The sequence below is a fragment of the Eubalaena glacialis genome, chromosome 13 (genome assembly GCF_028564815.1).
Source record: "Eubalaena glacialis isolate mEubGla1 chromosome 13, mEubGla1.1.hap2.+ XY, whole genome shotgun sequence".
NCBI lineage: Eukaryota > Metazoa > Chordata > Mammalia > Artiodactyla > Balaenidae > Eubalaena > Eubalaena glacialis.
The window spans coordinates 13,754,638-13,775,658 of record NC_083728.1 but is presented as its reverse complement, the minus strand read 5'-3'; the positions used below and the strand labels follow the sequence as shown (position 1 = coordinate 13,775,658).

At 48.9% G+C, this 21,021-nt stretch overlaps 1 protein-coding gene across 4 annotated transcripts in view; it reads right to left on the bottom strand.

The window, feature by feature from the left end:
- SULF2 (sulfatase 2) overlaps window positions 1-21,021 on the bottom strand; it is a 142,512-nt gene that overhangs the window by 101,892 nt on the left and 19,599 nt on the right. For all 4 annotated transcript variants that reach the window (XM_061210358.1, XM_061210357.1, XM_061210356.1 and 1 more), the window contains exon 2: window positions 9,949-10,224. In XM_061210358.1, the coding sequence (XP_061066341.1) occupies window positions 9,949-10,123 (175 nt within the window). In that variant the 5' untranslated portion in view covers window positions 10,124-10,224. The remainder of the gene's footprint in view (window positions 1-9,948; window positions 10,225-21,021) is intronic.

Genomic DNA, 21,021 nt, shown 5'->3' with positions numbered 1-21,021 from the left:
GGATTGAGAGGTACAAACTATTAGGCATAACATAAACTACAAGGATATATTGTACAACACGGGGAAATATAGCCCACATTTTACAATTACTGTAGATGCAGTATAACCTTTAAAAATTGCGAATCACTACCTAGGATGCCTGTAACTTAATACGGTACAGCAACTGTACTTCAATTAAAAGAATAAAAGTTCTCTTCTTTTTTTTTTTTTTTTTAAAAGTTCTCTTCTTAGTGAGGCCCGCCCTACCCACCACATCCACAATTTTACTCCCCTGCCCTTGATATTTCACATCCTCTTCCTTGTTTTACGTTTTCAACTTTGCACGTGTTGCTCTAACACGTTATACACTTTGGCACATTTACATATTTATCTTGCTGGTCACCCCCCTGCAGCCCTAGATGTCACAGCCATGAGAGCTAGGGCCACTGACCACACCTCACAGCCCTGAAGCCTAGAACAGTGCCCGGCACATAGTAGGTGTTCAATAAATATTTCTCGAAAGCATGAATCTAGGGTGCTCCAGGCAGAATCAAGCCTTTGCCTGCTGTTCACAGCCTGAAGAGAAAGAAGGAAGCAGCTGGTAGTGAGGACTTGGCCCTGCTCGGGCTCCAGAGACTGCAGAAAGGTCAAAGCTGGCGGTCCACCCGACCTGTCAGACCCTTCTGGAAGGCAGGGGGGCTGCCACCTGGTGAATAATTCACCTGCCGTCAGCAGCCTCGAATGCTGCGTTGGCCAAAGGCAAACTGCCTCGAATGCTGCGTTGGCCAAAGGCAAACTGCCAGAGGAACCGTTTCTTTCTTTTAATGGGCTCCAAACCAGGGCCTCAAAGCCCTTGCACCGCCCTCCTCCTCATTTCAAGGCAAATGAGTGATGGCCCACTCTTTCCAGCAGTTCCCCGCACCTGTCTGCTCGGGGCGCTCACCCCGGCCCAAATAAGCCGGCTGAAGGGGAGCTGTGTCAATCCACTATTAAAGCACAATTTAACGGTGCCCTGAAATGACAGCCGCACCTGTGCGTAAGCAGCACGACATGTTAAGCCTCCCCTTGGGGACCGTAACCTGTTTTATTAAAGCTGCCACAGTGACGAGGCTCGATAAATCCACATCTGGAACAGGAAAACATATGATCTAATCTCCTTGCCCAGCACAGCCCTAATGCAGATGGGCAGCTCTGAGGGGAGGGAAGGGCCTGGAAGACCAGGCCACACAGAAATAAAAAGGCCAGCCAACCAAAACTTCTGCCGTCCAACACAAGCCTGTGGACACGCAGACAAAAACAGACCCGGCTTCTTTCCGTGATCAAACCTTCCGCCCTCGCTGGGCCAGGGTGAGGTCACCCTGACACCTTCCTCGGTGACTCTAATAGACTGGGGAGGCCTCACCGCCACCCTGATGATGGGGACTTAAATTCTGGTGCCCAAACCACTCACCTGCCAGAAACACGGTGCTTCCTCCACATACTCATCTGCCCGTCCCCTTTCTGATTGCTTTTGCGAGGGGCTCTCAGTGTACGACCTGGGCTACTATTTATTTGATTTGATATTTTTCTCTAATGTGACTTTAAAAAAATAAACTTTCATCTCAACCCAAGTAACTATGTGAAATTCTGGATTTGATGTACTACTTAGATTTTTTTTTTTTGGGATGCATATCGAAAGAAGTTTGTAAGTAGTAAAATCAATGTTTGTCGACCTGTCACACAAGATGATTTCGTGCACGACCTGTGTCCTAAAAAGGCATTTTGGGAGATGCTGATTTAATGTGCTCTTCTAAAGGTTTGGGTCAGGGCAACTGCTATCTCTGGGGACTTAGCAGGTGCCGGGGGCTCTCAAGATTCAAAATATGACCTAATTTTGGCCATTCCTGGGACTTAGGTGGCTCACATCTACTTTCTGTCCTAGAGCTCTGTGTCAACTAGGAGAAGATGCACCCTACATGCCACCCCCCCCAAGACAAAGTCCTGCGGCCCCCAACTTGGGTGGCATTACATAGGAAGTAGTGGGAGATGGGACACGGTTAGCAAACCCAGAGCCTTGACTTAAATCTATGTTTAACCATTGCTTTTTCTTACCTAGACTATTGCAGAATTTTAATTGAGAAAAATATATGCAAAGCCTTTAGTTCAATGCTTGGCATACAGAAAGGACTCAAAACATGTTAGCTTTTAAAAATTTAAATTACAGGAGCTCCCAACTATATATGGTGTAACACAGAGTTTACAAATCAAGTGCCTCCGGACAGACTCTTGTCTGCGTGTGTTGGATTTAGGTCTGCTCAGAAGTGTTTAAAAATCTGAATTAATTGCTAACTTTTATTTGGGAGATTTCACATCAATCCAGATTTCAGGCCTTGCATGAAAATACACAGATCTGGGCTTGATGGGCCCACAGGTGGGTGGATCTGAGTAGCAAAGGCTGGCTTTAGAAGGGCTCCCCTCTGGTTCTGCATGGCCCTCATCAGGCCCACTTCCCTCGTCTGCGGTACCAGCCTGGCCCTGGAGGCACTGGGTTTGCAACCCGTAGCTGATTCTATTCCAGCTGAACTGACCAGCTAAGTAAACTCGCAAAGTAACACTGTGGCCTGGAGACCCACAGAGACCAGGCTTTAAGGGAGCGAAGAGGGGTTGTGGGTTTGGGTAAAGGCTGGTACAGAGCCTTGACCAGGACAGGAAGGGGGTGGGGGCCGTGAGCTCGGTGGGGAAGCACGTGTGTCCTATACCACCTCATGGTGCCCATCATTTAACCACACACCCCCTGCTGGGGGTGCTGCCCCTTCGGGGTACTCTTGCTCCTGATCTCTGGTGTGGCTGAGACCCCAGGTTGCCCACCAATAACTATTTCCCCTTCTTCCTTATTAACAGGCCCTGATTTTAATCTTCAACACACCCAGCTAGGAAACTGCATTTCCCAGACTCTCTTGTAGCTACATGTGGGAGTGGTCTTTCCTTTAACCTTCCAGATCCACTGTCTGCCTCGTTCTCCAGCCCAGGGAGCTGACCTGGATGGGCTGTATCCACAAGTGGCTTTATACTCTGGCTTTGGACTAGGTTTGGCTAATGGGGTCCCTGACAGGAGATCAGCAAAAGGAAGAACTGAAGTTCGGGTATGGATTCCTCCATCTTGCTCCCTGTGGTGTCAACAGAGGGTGACAGCTCCTACTGAATGGCCCTGTGTCATGAGTTTCCAGTAATCACTTGCTGCCCTCACCCTCTTGGTCTTGGAGTGGGGATGACCCCACTGTTACTAACTAGCCTTGAGTGCTGCACTATCACTGGTGATTTCCCCACACTTGCTCATACCTTAGCAAAAAAGTTAAACCCTCCTTGAATAACTCAAGTTTGAATGGGTTTTGTATTTCCTGCTGAGATTGTGTGGCTAATTAAATAAGTTCTGTCCGTGTTGTAGGTGATGTCTGGGATGCGGTTCTTAAAGGGAGCTGACTTAACTTGAAGGTCCATCCTTTTTGCCCTTCTGTTTCCTCCTCCTCCTTGCTGCCTGGAATGTGGCTGTGATAGCTGGAGCTCCAGCAGCTATTCTGAATGATGAAGGTGACCTTAAAGATGGAAGCCACACAATAAGCATAGTAGAATACAAAAGTAGAGAAGGAGCTTGGGTCCCTCATAACCTTGAAGCCACCAGGCTGGCCCTGAACTGCCAACTTCCAGACGTTTTTATGTGAGTAAGAAGCAAAACTCTGTCTTGTTTAAGCCACTGTTATATTTTCTTTTACATGCAGCCAAACCTAATGCTGATACACTTAGCTTCCAGAATTTAAGTAATCGCCTAAGTGTTGCTGAATTAAAAAAAAAAAAATCTTGCAGGAATGTGCTTGGCAAGGTGAATACCAGGGTGGGTCCAAATAAGCCTCTCTTCTTCCTGAGATAACCTGCATCCACATGTTTTTCTAACTCCAGTGAGCAGCCGCAGGAATGTCAGGAGTTGGTATCTCAGAGAGGCTACATTGGAAGTTACCACCAATCTGGCGTCCGGAATCTGGGCACACTATCCTGGGCTTCCAGCCATTTGGCCCCTGCAGAGCACCCAAGCCTGCAATTTAGAATTGATTTCTGGATATCAGTCTGCAGCACAGGGTGTGGTTTCCTTGTGTTCACAGATGGAAAGAGGCAAACAAATGCCTGGCCAGAAGCCCTCCCAAGCCTCTCTCTCAAGAGCCAGCCTCTCCTACAAGACTGCCCTCCAGGCTGAAGGCCTGCCGTTTTCAGGATCACAGGCCCCTCTGAGAATCCAGTGAGGGTCTCCGACCCAGGAAAGCACAAACAGGCACACGATCTGCATATAATTCCCACCCTCTCCCACTCCAGGCCCATCCAGGCCTGGGCCTCCCGCCTGAGCTTCTGACTCTGAAGGCTGGCTGCCTTGGACAGCTCCTCTTGGCTTTTCACGGGCATCTGCAACTTACCAGGTCCAGAACTGAGCTCCAGACCATAGCTTTTCCCCATCTCTGTAAACAGAAAATCCCTCCTTGCAATTGTTCAGACCAAAACCTTGGAGTTATTCTGGACTCTTCTCTCCCACTCCACATCAGATCCATGAGCACATCTTATCATCTCCACCCTCTGCCTCTGGGCAGAGTCTGACTACTTTTTCCACTCTGGTCTGAACCACCATCATCTTGTGCTTGGCCTTTGTAGTAGACCCCTCACTTCTCCTATTACATCTCTTCAGTCTATTCGCCATAAAATAGCCAAAGGGGTCATATTAACACGTAAGTCAGGTGATGTCAATGTCCTTGCTCGTGTCCATCTCATTTAGAAAGCCACAGTCCTCCCTCTGGCTCAAAGGCCCTGCATGATCCCCCCCCCCCCCCATTGCCTCTCAGACCTCACCTCTTCCCGTCTCTTTTGCTCACATTGCTCTGCCATTGTGGGCCACCTGCTGCTCTGGGAGCCTGCCGGGACTGCTGCTGCTTCAGGGCCTTTGCACCCACTGTTCCCTCTGCCTGGAATGCTCTTCCTGGGGGAGTCTCCTTGACTCATTCCTTTACCTTCTTTGCCCAAATTTCCCTTTCTCAGTGAGGCCGCCCTACATAAAATCACAACTCTCCCTTTCCCCTCCCCTCCTTGCTGACTTCCCTTCCTTTCTTTTTTAATATATTTTTCAGAGCGATTGGGAAAATCCCTGTGTTTGGATGACGCTTGGAGACCGGCAGGGTCTCCTTAACCCTCAGACACAAGAGTTACTGCCAGGTGGTACCACATAAGCGTGGCCCCAACATTCAAAGCCCGTGACTCACACTCGAGAAAGTCCTTCCCTTTTCTAGTCTCCATCCTGCTGATTATGTCAAGGAGAAAGTCTCAGGGAGGGGCTGCTTCACCTTTAACGCCTCTCTCAAAACTGCCCATCACCTTTTATAACAAAGCCATCCAGGCCTCGGCCCCATGGGAGGCAGCATCTTGCTGAAAAGTGAAAGCACTGCTGTTCTCATTAGACTTGGTCTTGCAGTGACCTTCACTAGTATCCACTAGTGAAAAACTAGTGGATACTAGTGTTTCATATACAGTCATAATTAAAGCTTCCTGTTAAAATAGTACTTAAGCTTCAAAAGGTAAGTCCAGTTCAAGTAATAGAACAGACGGTCCTGGGATGTCGCAAATATTCTCTTGCTCCAGGCAAGGACCACGTCCAACTCATCTTGGTGTCTCAGAGCCTGTTCCAGCCCTGGAGGCTCACCGAGGGTTTGCCTGGATTGAATTAAACTAGTAAACCTGGCAGAGTCCACCGGTTTCAAGGCCTATTCGAAGGACACATGCAAACGAGACCTTGGCTTCTGTATTCTTCTCCCTCTTCTACCCTCCTGAAGAGGGCGGCCAAGACCCTGCCGGTCTCCAAGCGTCATCCAAACACAGAGATTTTCCCAATCACTCTGAAAAATATATTAATAATGGAGGCCACTTACTGACCAATATGCCCTGGAACCTGTTCCCCTGGGCACTGGACACTTCCAGATGACAACTCAGGGAGGCATGTTAAATGCATCCCCCCCTCACAATTAGGAAACAGAAAGAGCTCCTCTTCTGTGCTGTGTCCCACACCAGCTCTCTCATCCAGACCCTAATTAGGATGGATGGCTGTTCTCCGCCCCGGGACTGGAAGGGAGCCTGCAATCATCTTAGTCGAGAAGTCTCCAGCCCCAAGAACCATCAGAACTGCTGCCTGGATGAGCAGAAAATAGCAGATGATAAATTTTTTAGGACTACCCTCTGTGTGCCAGTTGTTGCTGACTGTGAGATAATGTGCTGGCCTTTTGGGGAACATGCATTATTGATCTGGGTCTGTCTGGTGGTTTATAAAAATCCCACCCTCCCCCCACTACCACCTTGCCATCATCCCTCACCTCCTAAAAGAAGCACAGCCTCTTCCAAGTGCTGTTGGAGGGGCTGGCTCCTTCGCAGAAGGGAAGACTTGTAGGCACCGATCTGTGCAAGTGAGCGCTGCGGGGCGGGAAAGTGCCAGATGCCACCGAACACGAGGGCTCCAAACCTACTGCATCCACTTCCCAGAATTTATCTTTCAGAAATCCTCGCTCACCTATGCAAAGATGCACGTATAAAGACGTTCTCAGCAACGGTGTTGGTAATAGTGGAAACTACTAACAAACACACTCTCAATCTGGAAACAACTGAATAGCCATCCCAGGAGACTGGTGAAGTACAGTAGTGGTTAAGACCACAGGCTCTGGGTTCAAATCTTATTTAGCCACGTTCTAGCTGTGGGACCTTGGACGAGTGACTTCATTTCTCTGGGCCTCAGTCTCTCCATCTAAAATGAAGAGGATGGATCTAGGTGTCGTAAGGTAGCCCTGGTTTTCTCTGCTTTCCTCTCTCCCACGTCCTCATCACACCCGGAGGCCCTTTCCTTATATTTGCATATGCTGCTGGCTTTATTCGAGAGTCACAGGTGCAAACTTACAATCAGATTCTGACATGAGGCTTAGTTAGATCACGTAGCTGCAGCAAAAATGCGGCGCTCCTATGAGTGCGTGTTCAATCATTCACCTTGGTTCCAGCCAAAAATCCAGGAGTCGCCACTAATGCTCCTCCTTTCCTCACCACCCACACCCCCCATCCAACCCGTTCATGCATGTCTTTCGGGTTCCACTGTTCCTGCCCTGGTCCAAGCTTCCATCCTCGCCTGCCCCATTATGGTCCTGTCTTCCTAATGTCATTTAATTTCAACATGACAGCCAGAGGGATCCTAATGGAACCTAAGTCAGGTCACAGCCCCTCCTTTGCTCAAGGCCCATCTTCACTCATGTCTGTTTCACTAAGAATAAAACTCAAAACCCTCACCATGGCCACAAGGCCCCGCAAGACCTGGCCTCATCTCTCTCCACTTATATCCTGGGTCCCTCCACCTGGCTCACAGGCATTCTTTCTGTCCCGACCCACCAAGCTCATTTCTAACTGTCTTTGCCTTTCCTGTTCTCTCCAGCTGGAGGGATCCTTCCCCAGTCCTCCCGCTCCCAGCACAGTGCGCTGCACAGAGTAGATGCTTAATCAATATCTGTTGAATGCATGAATAAACGTCCGGGGGGGGTCCCAGGCAGGACTACGATGGAAACAGCTTGAGGGGCCCCATGAGGCAAGACCAAGGTGCCCTGAGGTCAGGTGCTGCCTGTGAGCACTCTGCATAATTCTGCCAGAAACAAAACTCACAGTCCTATGGACACTTCCTGTAGGCTCCCCATGGTTATCGAATGCGGCTCATTCTACATGCCGCCTGTGAGATAGGTATCACATGTGTCAAACTGTCAATAAAAGCCCTGGGCTTTGATTGCTTCCTGGCTGCAAATTCTTTTTGCACAGATAAATTCCCCGAGAAACATCTATACTTGTGATCATTAATATGAATCATTATAAGGAATGGCTTGGATGTATATAAATCACCTTTACTTGGTGCTTAAAAGACTGATTCGTATTTTTAATAATGGATCCAAAAAGGGTGCAGACTTGCAGTTGGATCTTCACCGCAATCTTATGTTTGGCTGCAAAGGCTTTTCCAGTAAACCTTTAAATTTGTTGCCACCAACAACAGTCAGTTGCCCTTTGATAGTGGACAGAGGCTAAAGGCCCACCGCTCACCTGGTCAACTACTGGCACGCCTTACCACAACCCACGAGAACCTCCAAGATCTGGCTCCCTTCCTTCTCTCCAGGGTCATGCTGTGACCCTTCCTCAGGCTCCAGCCACATCTGTCTCCTTGGTCCTGCCTCAGGGCCTTTGCACACGCTGTTCCCTCTGCTTGGAAGGCTTTTCCCCAGATCTTCACAATACCCAGTAGTATGTCTATCATCATCACTGATGATGAGAAGGGAAATCTAACTTATAGGGGAAGGAAAATGCAGAGGGGCTTGTATGCTGTCCAGTACGGTAGCCATAAATGGCTACTGAGCACTTGAAAGGTAGCTGGTCCTGAGATGTCCTCTAAGGGTAAAGTACATGCCAGATTTCAAAAGCAATATAAAAAATGTAAACTATCTCATTAATGATTTTTTATATTGATTACATGTTAAGATGACAATAATTTGGATATATTGGGTTCAGCAAAATATGTCTTTAAAATTAATTTCCCCAGTTTCTTTTTACTTTTTAAAAAAGTATAAAAGATTTAGAATTACTTATGTGATTTGCATTTGTGGCTCGCCCCCCTAGATGCATCTCTAGGGCAGCGCTGTGTAGGGTTTAATGTGGAGAAATGGAATCGATAAAATCAGTGAATTCGAAGGGGGAGAAGACACAAGAAAAGAAGAAAGAAGACTGACATTGAGAGAGACCCCCAAAGGTGAGCTGGAAATATAGGTAGAGTTTGACCCCGGGGAACAGAAGGTCCAGCTGAGATTGACTCTGGGGGCCTCGTTCCTGGTGGCCTCATTTATGGGGCTTCTTCTCACGCGAATGAAAATGTGGTGAGAAATGCCTCATGTAAATGAAGACGCCCAGCTGGGTGGAGGAGCCCAGGGCCTTGCTTAGCAGGGAGGGGGAGGAGTCCAGGATGGTTTACACAGTGAAGCGAGGATACGGCTCAGGTAGGAGGCTGTGTGGGCAATAAAGGGAGTGTGCCCTTTTCCTGCTTGCCGTCGGTGTAAATGAGCTACATCTTGGCAAGGGCCCCTGTCCTCACCCGCTCTACCTGGAGCCCACAGCACTAAGAGGGGAAGCAGCTCAGGACGAGAGGCGGCTGCCCTTACCCTCCTGAAGCACCAAATCTGTGAATTGAGTCGGGTCACTAGCAATAGGGCCCACCTTCCCTGCCCCTAGATGCCACCAAGGAAGGCTGAGCCCACCCAAACCTGTTAGGATTGGTGCAGCAGGGGTACGTACACACATACATACATACATACACACACACACACACAACGCACACACATGCCCCAGGCTGATTTCTTCTTTCTGTTCAGCGTCAGCTCAAATATCACCTCCTCTGAGGAGCCCTCCCTGATAACTAATCCAATGTAGCTCTGATCATCCCTCCCCCTCATCCAGCACCCTCTTCAGTTACCCCAGAGCATTTCTCCCTTCGAAATTATCTTCCATGTGAACTAGCAATGATTCTGATTATCTGTCTCCCTCATTCCATGAGAGTAGAGACTGTGCCTGCCTGACTCATTACTGAAGTTCCAGGCCCTAGAATATTGCCTGGAATGTAGTAGGTTCTCAATAGAAATTGGACACAAATAATGAATTGGTCTTAACATCTCTTCTCCTTAAGACTTTGGAGGAATCTAGGAATGGTTCCGCATTAGAAAAAGGTTGGAGGCCCCTAACCTCGAGGACCCAGCTGTGCATTCACGCGTGTGGGACCACCCCAGGACTTGGTTCAATCGATTGGACATGAACTCTGCAGGGTCTACCCGAGCATCCTGCATCAGGATCCTGAGACCCAGCGTGGTGAGCTTGGTAGATACCGCCTGCCAGCGGCCAGGGTCTTACCGAGCTCCACATCCTGGTCGTCCGTCAGCACCAGGATGATGTTGGGACGGATGTTTCTGCGGTCCCTCTGAAACCTGCCTTTCAGGCGGTGGTGGGACAGGAACGCCACACTTCCATCCAGGAGAGAGAAGACAATTGCAGAGAGCAAGCAAAGCAGGACACCGGGGGGTGCCATTTTACGTTTCCGCTGATCCCTTGCTTCTGGCAGGATGCAGGAGTCTGGAGTTGTGTTTTGTGGATTTGTTTCTTTTCTCTCCTCCCTCTCTCCTCACGGATCTAAAGTAAGAGGAAAAGAATCAGGTCAATCTTTTTGTAAAGGCTGCCCAACTGCTCAGACTTGCATAATGATTTCTACGATGGCTTCTGGCAGTGACAGTGAGAGTTTCTTTGATCAGGGACAGCTACAGCAGAACAAAAACCCAATTTGGCTGAAGTTACAGGAAAAGTATTTGCAACTGGCTCAGAGAACAGACTGGCAGGAAAGCCTTCGGAGACCACTTCTGCAGACAGAATTCCTCTCTTGGACCCAGCGATCCTCTGGATGAGTTGGTGGCAGCCCAAGTCCCAAGTCAGGTAGTCAGCCTGCCTCTGAACCATCCAACCAATGCAAGACAGTGCAGTGACAAGACAGTCCATTAATCGCCTCCCAGTGAAAGGAAAGAAAAAGCCCAATCTGGAGGAGCAGACATTTCTGGTCATCTGTTCTCTGCCAGCACCATGGAGGATGCAGAGGTGAGTGGATGGAGCCCCAGCTCTCCGGTAGCGTGCGATTCGGGGACGGGTCTGGACGAGCCGGGCTGATGCTTTGGGCTGGACAACTCTGTGTTTCAGTCCTGGCTCCAGTCACTCACCAGCTGGGTCTCCCCATCAATAAGCCAGCGAGGAACCTCAGTTTCCCCATGAATAAAATGGGGATACATGACTGTTATAAGAACTCAATCCAACGGGGATGTTCGCAAAGGTCCCCCCGCCAACAGATCCTGTAACTGGGCAAGTTATTCATATTGGTTTTACGTTGCAAAATAAACAAAATGACAACAGAGAAAACTGAGAGCCAAAAAGCTGAGGGAGAAGAATTGTCACATTCGACTGCAACCTTGGTCACCCCCTTGACCCCGGGTCAGATGGGGTCACAGGCAAAGGTAGGGGAGGGGAGGTGGGCCAGCTAATCTTGGCTCAGGCGGGTCTCAGATCTTGCTCTACTCTTTGCTCTCTGTGGTCATTTTTCTACTTCCTGAGGAAATGAGCCTTCAAGTCCTGTCCAGATATAGACTTTTGGTCTCATTCATCTAAAAGGAAAGAAAAAGCAAGCAAGCAGACGTGTTGGGAGGAAACCAAGGTCGTTGGAGTCGGGCTGAGTCACTGTTCCCGTGACCTTGAACGACTCCATTTGCCCCTGCTGTCATGGGGAACCCCACCCCACCCCAAGCCACAGCTCAGGGGACTCATCATGGACCCCAGGTTCCGCACAGGGGGATGTGCTGCCTGTATCATCTCTCCCAGGGACAGCACCAGCCGCCTAAGGGGTCTCCCACTTCCTCCCCTGCCCCCACCCTCCATGCCCCCCGGGGGCAGCCAGCAGGATCTTTCTAAAATTCAAATCCAAACATACAACTCACAGGGCCTGGACTAGGTGAGGCCAGGGAGGTGCTCAGGGCACAGGTTTGAAGGGGCACCCACTCCAGGCGGACAGGCGCAAGGCACTCAGCTCACCTTAGTCCCAGACCTGTCATTCACCTGCTCAGACCCTCCCCTGGCTTCTCATGGCTTGGGGTACAAAATGCAGACTCCCCACCAAGCCCTACGGGGCGGGTGTGATCCGACCCCTGCCCACCTCTCCCCGGTCCTCTCAATTGTTCTCAGACCCGTGGCTCCTTTTGTCACTTAGACAAGTCAAGCTTGTTCCTGCCCCAGGGCCTTTGCACTTCCTCTTCCTTAAACCTGAAAGAATGTTTCCCCAGATTCTGTTTGATGGGCTCCTTCGCCTCTGCCAGGTCTTGGCACAAATGTCACCTCCTTGGAGAGGCCTGCCCTAACTGCCCTATCTGAGGTGGTGCCCCCGCCCCAGGCACTCTCTGTATTTTATAACCTGTTTTATTTCCCTCATAGTCCCTACTACACCTGCAATTATCTTATTTATTGCCCAGTTCTTCCCATGGGAGGGTCAGCTCCATGAGGGCAGAGGCTGGCTTTGTGTTGCTCACAGCTCTGTCCCCAGCACCTAGTACCATGCCTGGCACAGAACAGTGCCAAATAAATATTCAGATAAATAAAGGAATGGAGATTTTGGTGAGGTTCTCTGTGTTCTACAGAGTGAGGGAGGGCTGAGAATAGAGAGCAAGCTCCACACAGGGCTTCCCACCCCAGGGGCCTCTGAAAGGACATCTGTGCAGAGAGATGAGATGAAGGCCACATTATTGGGGAGCTGACCTGGGAACTGTGAGTTTCATGGGACCGGCGGACAAGCATCGACTTCCACCTCCATCTCCTCATCTGCTAAAGCCCACATCTCGCAATAGCCAGGGTGGCTGCAGTGACATGTGTTGGGCACTTGCTTTGTGCCCATGTTATATGATACTTAATTCATGGACTTTAAAGTTACTTGCTGGGTGTCCCTAGGCAAGTAACTTAACCCTTCTATGCCTCAGTTTCCCCATCTATAAAATGGGCGTGAAGGATTAAATGAGATAAGGCAGAATGCTGAGTCCAGAGCCTGGCACATGGTGTGTACTGACTGGAACACATCATTCACAGTGAAAACCATTATTAGATTATTATCAGCACCACTGCAGCTGGGTCCCACATCAGGCACTCCGCAGCATCTCCCTCAATCTCCCCAACAACCCTTTCACACAGGTACTACTATTATCCCCATTTAAAAACTGAGAACAGGGCTTCCCTGGTGGCGCAGTGGTTAAGAATCTGCCTGCCAATGCAGGGGACACGGGTTCGAGCCCTGGCCCGGGAAGGTCCCACATGCCATGGAGCAACTATGCCCGTGAGCCACAACTACTGAGCCTGTGCTCTAGGGCCCGTGAGCCACAACTACTGAGCCTGTGTGCCACAACTACTGAAGCCCTTGCGCCTAGAGCCCGTGCTCTGCGACAAGAGAAGCCACCACAATGAGAAGCCCGCGCACAGCAATGAAGAGTAGTCCCCGCTCACCGCAACTAGAGAAAGCCCACGCGCAGCAACTAAGACCCAACGCAGCCAAAAATAAAAGCAAACAAATAAATTAATTAAAAAAAACAAAACAAAACTGAGAACAACTGAGGCATAATCACTGTCCTAAGGTCACCTGGAGAGAAAACAGCAGGGACAGGGTTTGACCTCTGTTCTCCCTGACAGCTTGGTGAGGGCCTCTCACCACTGAACTCATGCTTCCCAGCTTCTCATATTCAGGGGCCATAGCCCCAGTTTCTGCCGGCTCTGCACAACCCTTCCGCTATGATTTGGTTCACATGCTCCTTTAAATAGCCTCATTTAAAAATAAAGACATAAACACATGGTTTTGAAAAAGACGACTTAATATCCAAGAATAAATGGAAAAACAGCGTCCCTTTCCTGTAGAACTAATCACACAAATAAAGTCAAACAGAGCAGAAACTGTGTTACTCCGTCCGTCTAACAGCTTCTAGTTCACATTTAAGGCTCTAAGCTGAGCTCTGGGCTGGCAGCTCTCATACTTGCACTGTCTCTCTGTTTAAGGGAAATTAGCAGGTGTTGAAAGGCAACGAGGCACGTTAGCACCATCCAGAGACTTTCTGCTGGAGGTAATGGGAGGCTTGAGAGGATTGAAAAGGAGACATGCCCTAGACTCTAATGGGTCCCTGAATTATCCCAAATCATGGGAGGGGGGGATCCTTGAATCATGTTGTTTATCAGTCCATGTCTCCCTGCCTTGGGAAACACACTGGGATGCTTTGTGCTTTGCAATTGAAAGCGTGAGCTTGACTGACACTCCAGCCAGCCCATTCATAAAACAAACTTCCCAATCGAAAAACAGGCAGAAGACCTAAATAGACATTTCTCGAAAGAAGACATACAGATGGCCAATAGGCACATGAAAAGATGCTCCACATCACTAATTATTAGAGAAATGCAAATCAAAACTACAATGAGGTATCACCTCACACTGGTCAGAATGGCCATCATCAAAATTCGACAAATAATAAATGCTGGAGAGGGTGTGGAGAAAATAGAATCCTCCTACACTGTTGGTGGGAATGTAAATTGGTGAACAGTACGGAGTTTCCTTAAAAAACCAAAAATAGAGCTACCATATGACCCAGCAATCCCACTCCTGGGCATATATCTGGAAAAGATGAAAACTCTAATTCAAAAAGATACATGCACCCCAATGTTCACTGCAGCACTATTTACAATAGCCAAGCCATGGAAACAACCTAAATGTCCATCAACAGTTGAATGGATAAAGAAGATGTGGGATATATATACAATGGAGTACTACTCAGCTATAAAAAGGAATGAAACATTGCCATTTGCAACAACATGGATGGACCTAGAGATTATCATACTAAGTGAAATAAGTCAGAAAGAGAAAGGCAAATATCATATGATAGCACATGTGGACCCTAAAAAACTGATACAAGTGAACTCATTTACAAAACAGAAATAGACTCACAGACAGAAAACTTATGGTTACCCAAGGGAAAAGGGGAGGGGCGAGGGATAAATTAGGAGTATAGAATTAACAGATACACATCACTATATATAAAGTAGATAAACAATAAGGATTTACTGTATAGTACAGGGAACTATACTCAGTATCTTGTAATAACCTATAATGGAAAAGAATCTGAAGCTGTACACCTGAAACTAACACAATATTGTAAACCAACTACAGTTAAATAAAAAAAAATACACATTCATGTTCCTTCAGATAGACATCGAGTGATAAAATAATAGCGAATTTCCGACGGATGCCCTACAAATAGCAACTCTCTTATACCAGAAATAGTAACAGCAAATGCTTACTGAGGGCCTGCAACGCTCCAGTTCCTGCTCTAAGCATTTTATGTATTGATATATCAACCTGTCTAATCCGCATATCCACCCATCGATAGTATACCCATTTTATGGATGAGGAAGCTGAGCCACAGAGAATTAAAAGCACTTTCCCATGATCACATGGGCAAATAATGGGCAGAGACTGGGTTCAAACCCATTCTGGCTTGAGTCAGCTGCTCAACCAGAACCTCCTGGAAGCAGATCTCCAGGTAAGTTCCTAAGAGTCTCCCAACCTCAGTTTTCTCATTTGCCTCTGAAACAGTAGGAGGCCAGGTGCCCTTGGAGGGCCTTTTTGGCTCTGGGCCTGTGATGCAGAGGTACAGGGGGGCCGGGCCAGATGGTGGGTGGAGCTGGGGGATATGGTCGACTGGACTCTTCCTGGCACCCATGTTGGTCTTCTTAGCAATGCTCCCCTCTCCATTCCCAGGCAGCTGTAACCCTTCAGCCAGGATGCTGCTCCTCTGGATGGAAGTCAAATCTCCATGACCAGAGACTGGAGAATAATAGGAGCTAATTAGTTCATCAGCTCAAGTCATCAGTAGGTCGATTTTTGATGAATTCCCCCAGCTCCCACTTTCCCTGGACTTGTGCCAGCCCCTCTCTGTATGCTGGAGAAATCAATTAAAAATGACACAAGGGATTCTGCCTCCATTTTCCTCCTTCTTAGTAAAGATTCAAAGTGGCTGAACCGAGAATCTGGTGAATCTGTGCAGTGCTAGCTAAGTGATGCTCTTTCCATCCCGCGGACACCACCACTTATTCCCACCAGCTTGATGAAAGGTCCATCCTGCTCCTCTCTTCGTCCTGTGTCTTTCTCACAGACCTTGGCAAAGCCCTCCCAGCCCAGGAAGACATCACTGGAAACGCCTAGTATCCTGAGCATTCAGAAACATCACTCCTGCTTCTGGATTTATCTGACCTGCAGAGAGGAGTGGGTCTCAGGCTGACTGTGCACCACAGCTTTGGGGAAACGCCTGGGACCTCACCCAGGCCTGTCCAGAGAGATCCAGATGGCTGTTTTCCTCTGAGGAGCCCCAAATCCAACAAGAGTAGCTGAGAGGAGTTTGGGAGTGATCAGGCAGCCCAGGGAGACAGAGTGGGAGAGGAAGAAGTGGTCAGAACAAGGCATTGATCAGGCAGGAGAAGTTCCCTGGGAGGTGAGAAGAAAGGAAATTGTGGGGTGTGAAGATGCCCTGTGCTGGGGCCAGAGCCCCTGCACCAGACCTGTGGACCTTCCTAGGTGGTCTAGAGAGCCAGACCACTTATGTCTTCCTTCATTTACTTTACAAATATGTATTTAGGGCCTACTATGTCACAGGGTTAGGTAATAGGATAATCCTGCCTGGATTATAACAGCCTCCTAATTGATTTCCCTGCTTCTACCTTCACCTCCTTCTATCAAGCAGGCAGAAGGATCCTGTTAAAACAAGAGTCTGTCTTCCTCTACTGAAAAGTCCTGAAGAGCTCCCATCTAATGCCGAATAAAAACCTCCAAACCTTCCAAAGGACCTACAAGACCCTACGCAGTCTGCCCATCCCTTCCTGACCTCATCACCTTCCACTTTCCCCCTGGCCCACTTGGCTCTGGCCACACGGTGTCTGTGCTGCTCCTTGCACATGCCAGGCATGTCCCCACCCCAGGGCCTTTGCCCGTGCTGTTCCCTCTGCCTGGAGCCTTCATCCAGATCTCTTCACGGCCCTTTCCTCACCTCCTTCAGGTCTTTGCTCAAATTTCGCCTTTGCAGGTTAAAATGGAAATCTCTTTCCTCCCCAGTAGCACCTACCACCTCTGACAGCTAGATATTTTACTTGTTTCTTTGTCGCTCTCCCCCACTAGAAAGTCAGTTCATAATCTGAGGGTATGGATTTTTGTCAGCTTTGTTCACATCTGTATCCCAACACCTAAAACAGTGCTTCGGACATAGCAGACATTGAAAATACTACTGACTTGGCAAAGACTGTTCTCCCTCCTGATAACAGTACTCGTACTCCAGCCCTGCTAGGGGGCACTGACAACTCCTTTTTTTCTGCTTACGTGCAGTGTGAACGCAGGACAGAAGATGTGACCCAAGTGTAGCCAATCAGCACATCTCATCTCTCTAGCGCCAGTGATTGGCCCAGAGACAGACATGTGACCCAAGCCTGGCCAATGAGAGAGAAGTAAGAAACAGTTGGGTGGGTACTGGGAAGGGGTAAGCCCAGCCCAGCTACCAATTGGCCCCTGAGAGAGGATGCTCCTGACACTGGACTGAAGCAAGTTCCACCTTGTAGCCAGTTACAGGCTCAAACAAGTGCCCTTTGTTGCTGAAGCTAATCTGAATCGGGGTTGTCATTTGCAACAGGAAATGCCCAGACCAACACAGTAAATACCCTACGAGAACAATGAAGAAATAACTAAAATTTATATGACGTGCTTATCACGGACCCTGGGCACTTTTCTAAATTCTAAGCAGTTTTCCTGTGTCAACTCAGGTCACCCTTACAACAACATTATGAGTTAGGATGCTCTATTTGCGGGTGAGGAAGCTGAGGCATGGGGAGGTTCGAGAATTTCCCCAGGGTTGCGCTGCTTGGGTGCTGAATCTCGTCGCTTGGATGGACCACATCAATGGGCTCTGTGCTCTCTGGCTCCTGGCTGGATTTGGCTCAGGGAGACACTGCCCAGGGAAGGCAGTATGGGAAGAGAGAGAGGCCTGGGTACTTTCCAGGCGCCTTCTCTGCCCAGTTGCTAGGAACCGACCATATCCCTCTATTGCTCTACTGAAGGCCACCGCTCCTGTGGGTGGCCCTTGCCAGGTTCCAGCAAATGCTCCCCACTGTTCTCAGCCCTAGAGATCTGTACTATTCATTTTCTTACACTCTGCTCATATCTTTGTTGGAGGCGCCATCTGTTTCCTGCAGGGCCCCTATACTGATAAAGCAAGCGGATAGCATGCCCGAGATTTGCACCCAGATATTCTGATCCCAAGAGTCCTCTCTTGACTCCCATGCCTACTTGGAAACTGAGAAATGATACAAGAGGCTGAGGTTAAGTGTGTGGTACGACCAGGAAGCAAAAGGGGGGGAACTGCTGGTCTGCGGGCATTCAGGGAGGGCTGCGTGGAGCAGTCCTTACAGAGAAAAGTTTGAGAAGCCTAAGAGGAACAAAGTTCTGAAAAATCCACAGGATTTGGGCAGGCTCTGAAGAAGGTGTGGAGGACAGGGTGCCTCAGGCAGGGGAAATAGCTTTAGCAAGTAGCAGGCAGAGTGGAGGAGTGGAAATGTGTGGTCCCGAGCCTCACAAGCCTAGAAGCTGTCTAGACAGAGGATGACATATGCACATCTGTTAAACCTTACACTCCCTTGGTATCTCCTCTTCTTCCTGGCCAACAGGTTTTGCCAGCCTCTCTCCTCCTCTCCAGGGCTGTCAAAGAAAGGACAGGAGCTCCTGGAACCTACAGTCCACAGACCCTCCCTGTCTCCGCTACCCAAGTCCAAGGGCATCAGGTGGCTCTCTGTGCCTGTTCCTGGAATTTCAGCTGGAGGCAGAGGACCAAGCCAGCAGGACAGGGGACAAGAGAGGGGTCCTTAGAGGTTGGAGAGAAAGGTCAGGTTTCAAGACAAGGGCTCAGGATCTGGAAAGGAAATTAGGGCATAAAGAGAAGAACCTAAGAATCTAGTTGCCTGCCTAACTATTTATGTGACAAGAAATTCTTGAAGCCTTGCTATGTGCCAGGCATAGTTCTTGGCACTGTAGATAAAACAGTGAAAAAAAAAGTACCTGCCCTCATGGAGCTGACATTCTAAAGAGTCAACATATAAGAAGCTGGAGTTGAAAGACTCCCGCTAAAGGTGAGAAGGGTCAGAAAACAGGATTGGAAGTAATGGTAAACCACGAGTGAACTCTTAGAATGGGGTCACGGATTATAGTTAGAGCTCAGAGAAAGTTTAGAAAAGATACATCTGAAGTCTTGGGAAGCTGAGTATCACAATGCTTTGCATGTCAAGTGCGCGACCATATAATTCACACACTCAAATATCTGAGCAGATGCTATGTACCAGGTACTGTATCATGATCAGTGGGGAAAAAAAAAAGCAGATAAATCCCTGTCCTCATGGAGCTGACAAAGAGAGTGGAGAAAGGCACGCAGATAGACTGCTAAGTGCTGGGGGGAAATGCAGCAGGGAACAGGCTGGAGAAGGGGTGGAGATGGGAACTAGAGACAGAATGCCTGGGTTCGAGTCTCGGCTCCACTACCTACTAGCTTGTGGGCAAGTAATTTAACCTCTTTTGGCCTCAGTGTCTTTATCTGCAAAGTGGGGCCAATAATAGCACTTACAGAGTTGCGAGAATGAAGTGGCTTAATGTCTGTGAAGTCCTTAGAACAGAGCTGTATACAGTAAGTGCCTGATAAATGTTGCTTAGTGTTATTTGTTGAGTTTGGGCCACCCTCCTTTCTGTAACAGCACTCAGTTTTCCTTTGGGGATCCTCTTCTCCCAGTTATTGGTCCATAAATTTCAAATTAGGTCCTGGCTTCAGAGATCCAAGACTGGGCCACGGCATCCAGACCCAAGCCAATCAGAGCCTTCCAATCCCCCTGCCTCAGTGACTGGCCAATCAGAGTAATCCAGGCACTTTGGTCCAACTAGGAAGAGGCGCCTCCTCTTTCCAGCTAGCTAACTCGGTCCATGTCAGTCCACCATGAGGATGAGGGAAGACTCTGACGTCATTTTGCCTCATACGGAGTTGGAATGAAGCCAACACACAGAAGAGAACAGAGCTTTGAGATGGAACATACTTGGGTTTTGCCAACATTCGAGACCTGGATCCAGCTAAGCCTGAAAGAGGGAGATTTACTTCTGGGTTCTTTGTTTCAGGCCTCTGTAGATTCTTCCATGTCCTTCAACTGCTTTGAGATATTTTCTTTCAGGTCCCTTTCTCATACTTTGACTCTTTAAGGATATGAATCAAATTCTCTTTTTCTCTTAGGTCACTCGGAGTTGCTTTCTCTGTCACTTGCGACCGAATGAGCCCAACTGGCAGAGCAAGCTGGGGGCAGAGTGTTGACCCAGGTGGCTTCCCAGACACCGTCTGCCTCCGTCTATAGAGAGATCTGATGACACGGCTGCTAACCCTTGGCCTGGGCCCAACTCTGCCTTATCACAGGCAAACCTTCCTCATCCTTATTTGCCAGCTGATAAGAGAAAGGTGGTGCAGAAAGGGGGAAGAAATGTGGGCGTGGGAGTCCTGACTTCTGGTCCTGATTTGGCCTCAGTTTCCTCACCTGCCAAGAAAAACAGACTGTTCCCTGGGCACAGCCTGGAACTCTGGGTTGGGTGGAGTCTGACAGGTGGGGAGGGAGCCCTCCCTCGCCTCCCTCCCTGCGGCAGGCCTCCCTCTGTTATTCCTGGCCTCATCCAAGGTTTGTTCTCTTCAGAGCACTCATCACAACTTCTGATTCCTTGGTACACTCTTCTGTTCGAGTTTGTATCTTGTAGGGGGTCATTTTCCCTGCTGGAAGCTCTGCACAGGTAGGCGCTGTCTCTTCCTCACTCCATAGCCCCAGCCCCAGCCTGGGTGCTAATTCTTTGAGTTAGTCAGCAAATATTTACTGAGCACTTACTATGCACCAGGCCCTATCCTACGTGCTGCAGATCCAGAAACCAATACTCTGTCATGGATCAGACACCAAAATAAATGATGGGCACATGAGGTGATGAGTCCTAAGGTGAGGAGTGGGAGGCTGTAAGTGCTGGTGGGGGGAGCTTGCATCCTTAAATAGGAGGGTGGCAAAGGCCTCTCTGAGAGATGACACTTGGGCAGAGCCCTCAGGGAGGTGAAGGATTGTGCCTTGTGGATATTCAGGGGAACAGTATTCCAGGCAGAGGGACAAGTGCAAATGTCCTGAGGTAGGAATGTGGCTGGGGTGTTTGAGGAACATAAAGTGGGCAAGTATGGCTGGAGTGGAGTTGAGTGGGAGTGGGACCTGGAATGTTCTAGCCCAGGAGTGCCGTGATTGGTTGTAGATTTTAACAGGATTCTTCTGGCTGTGTGTGGAGAA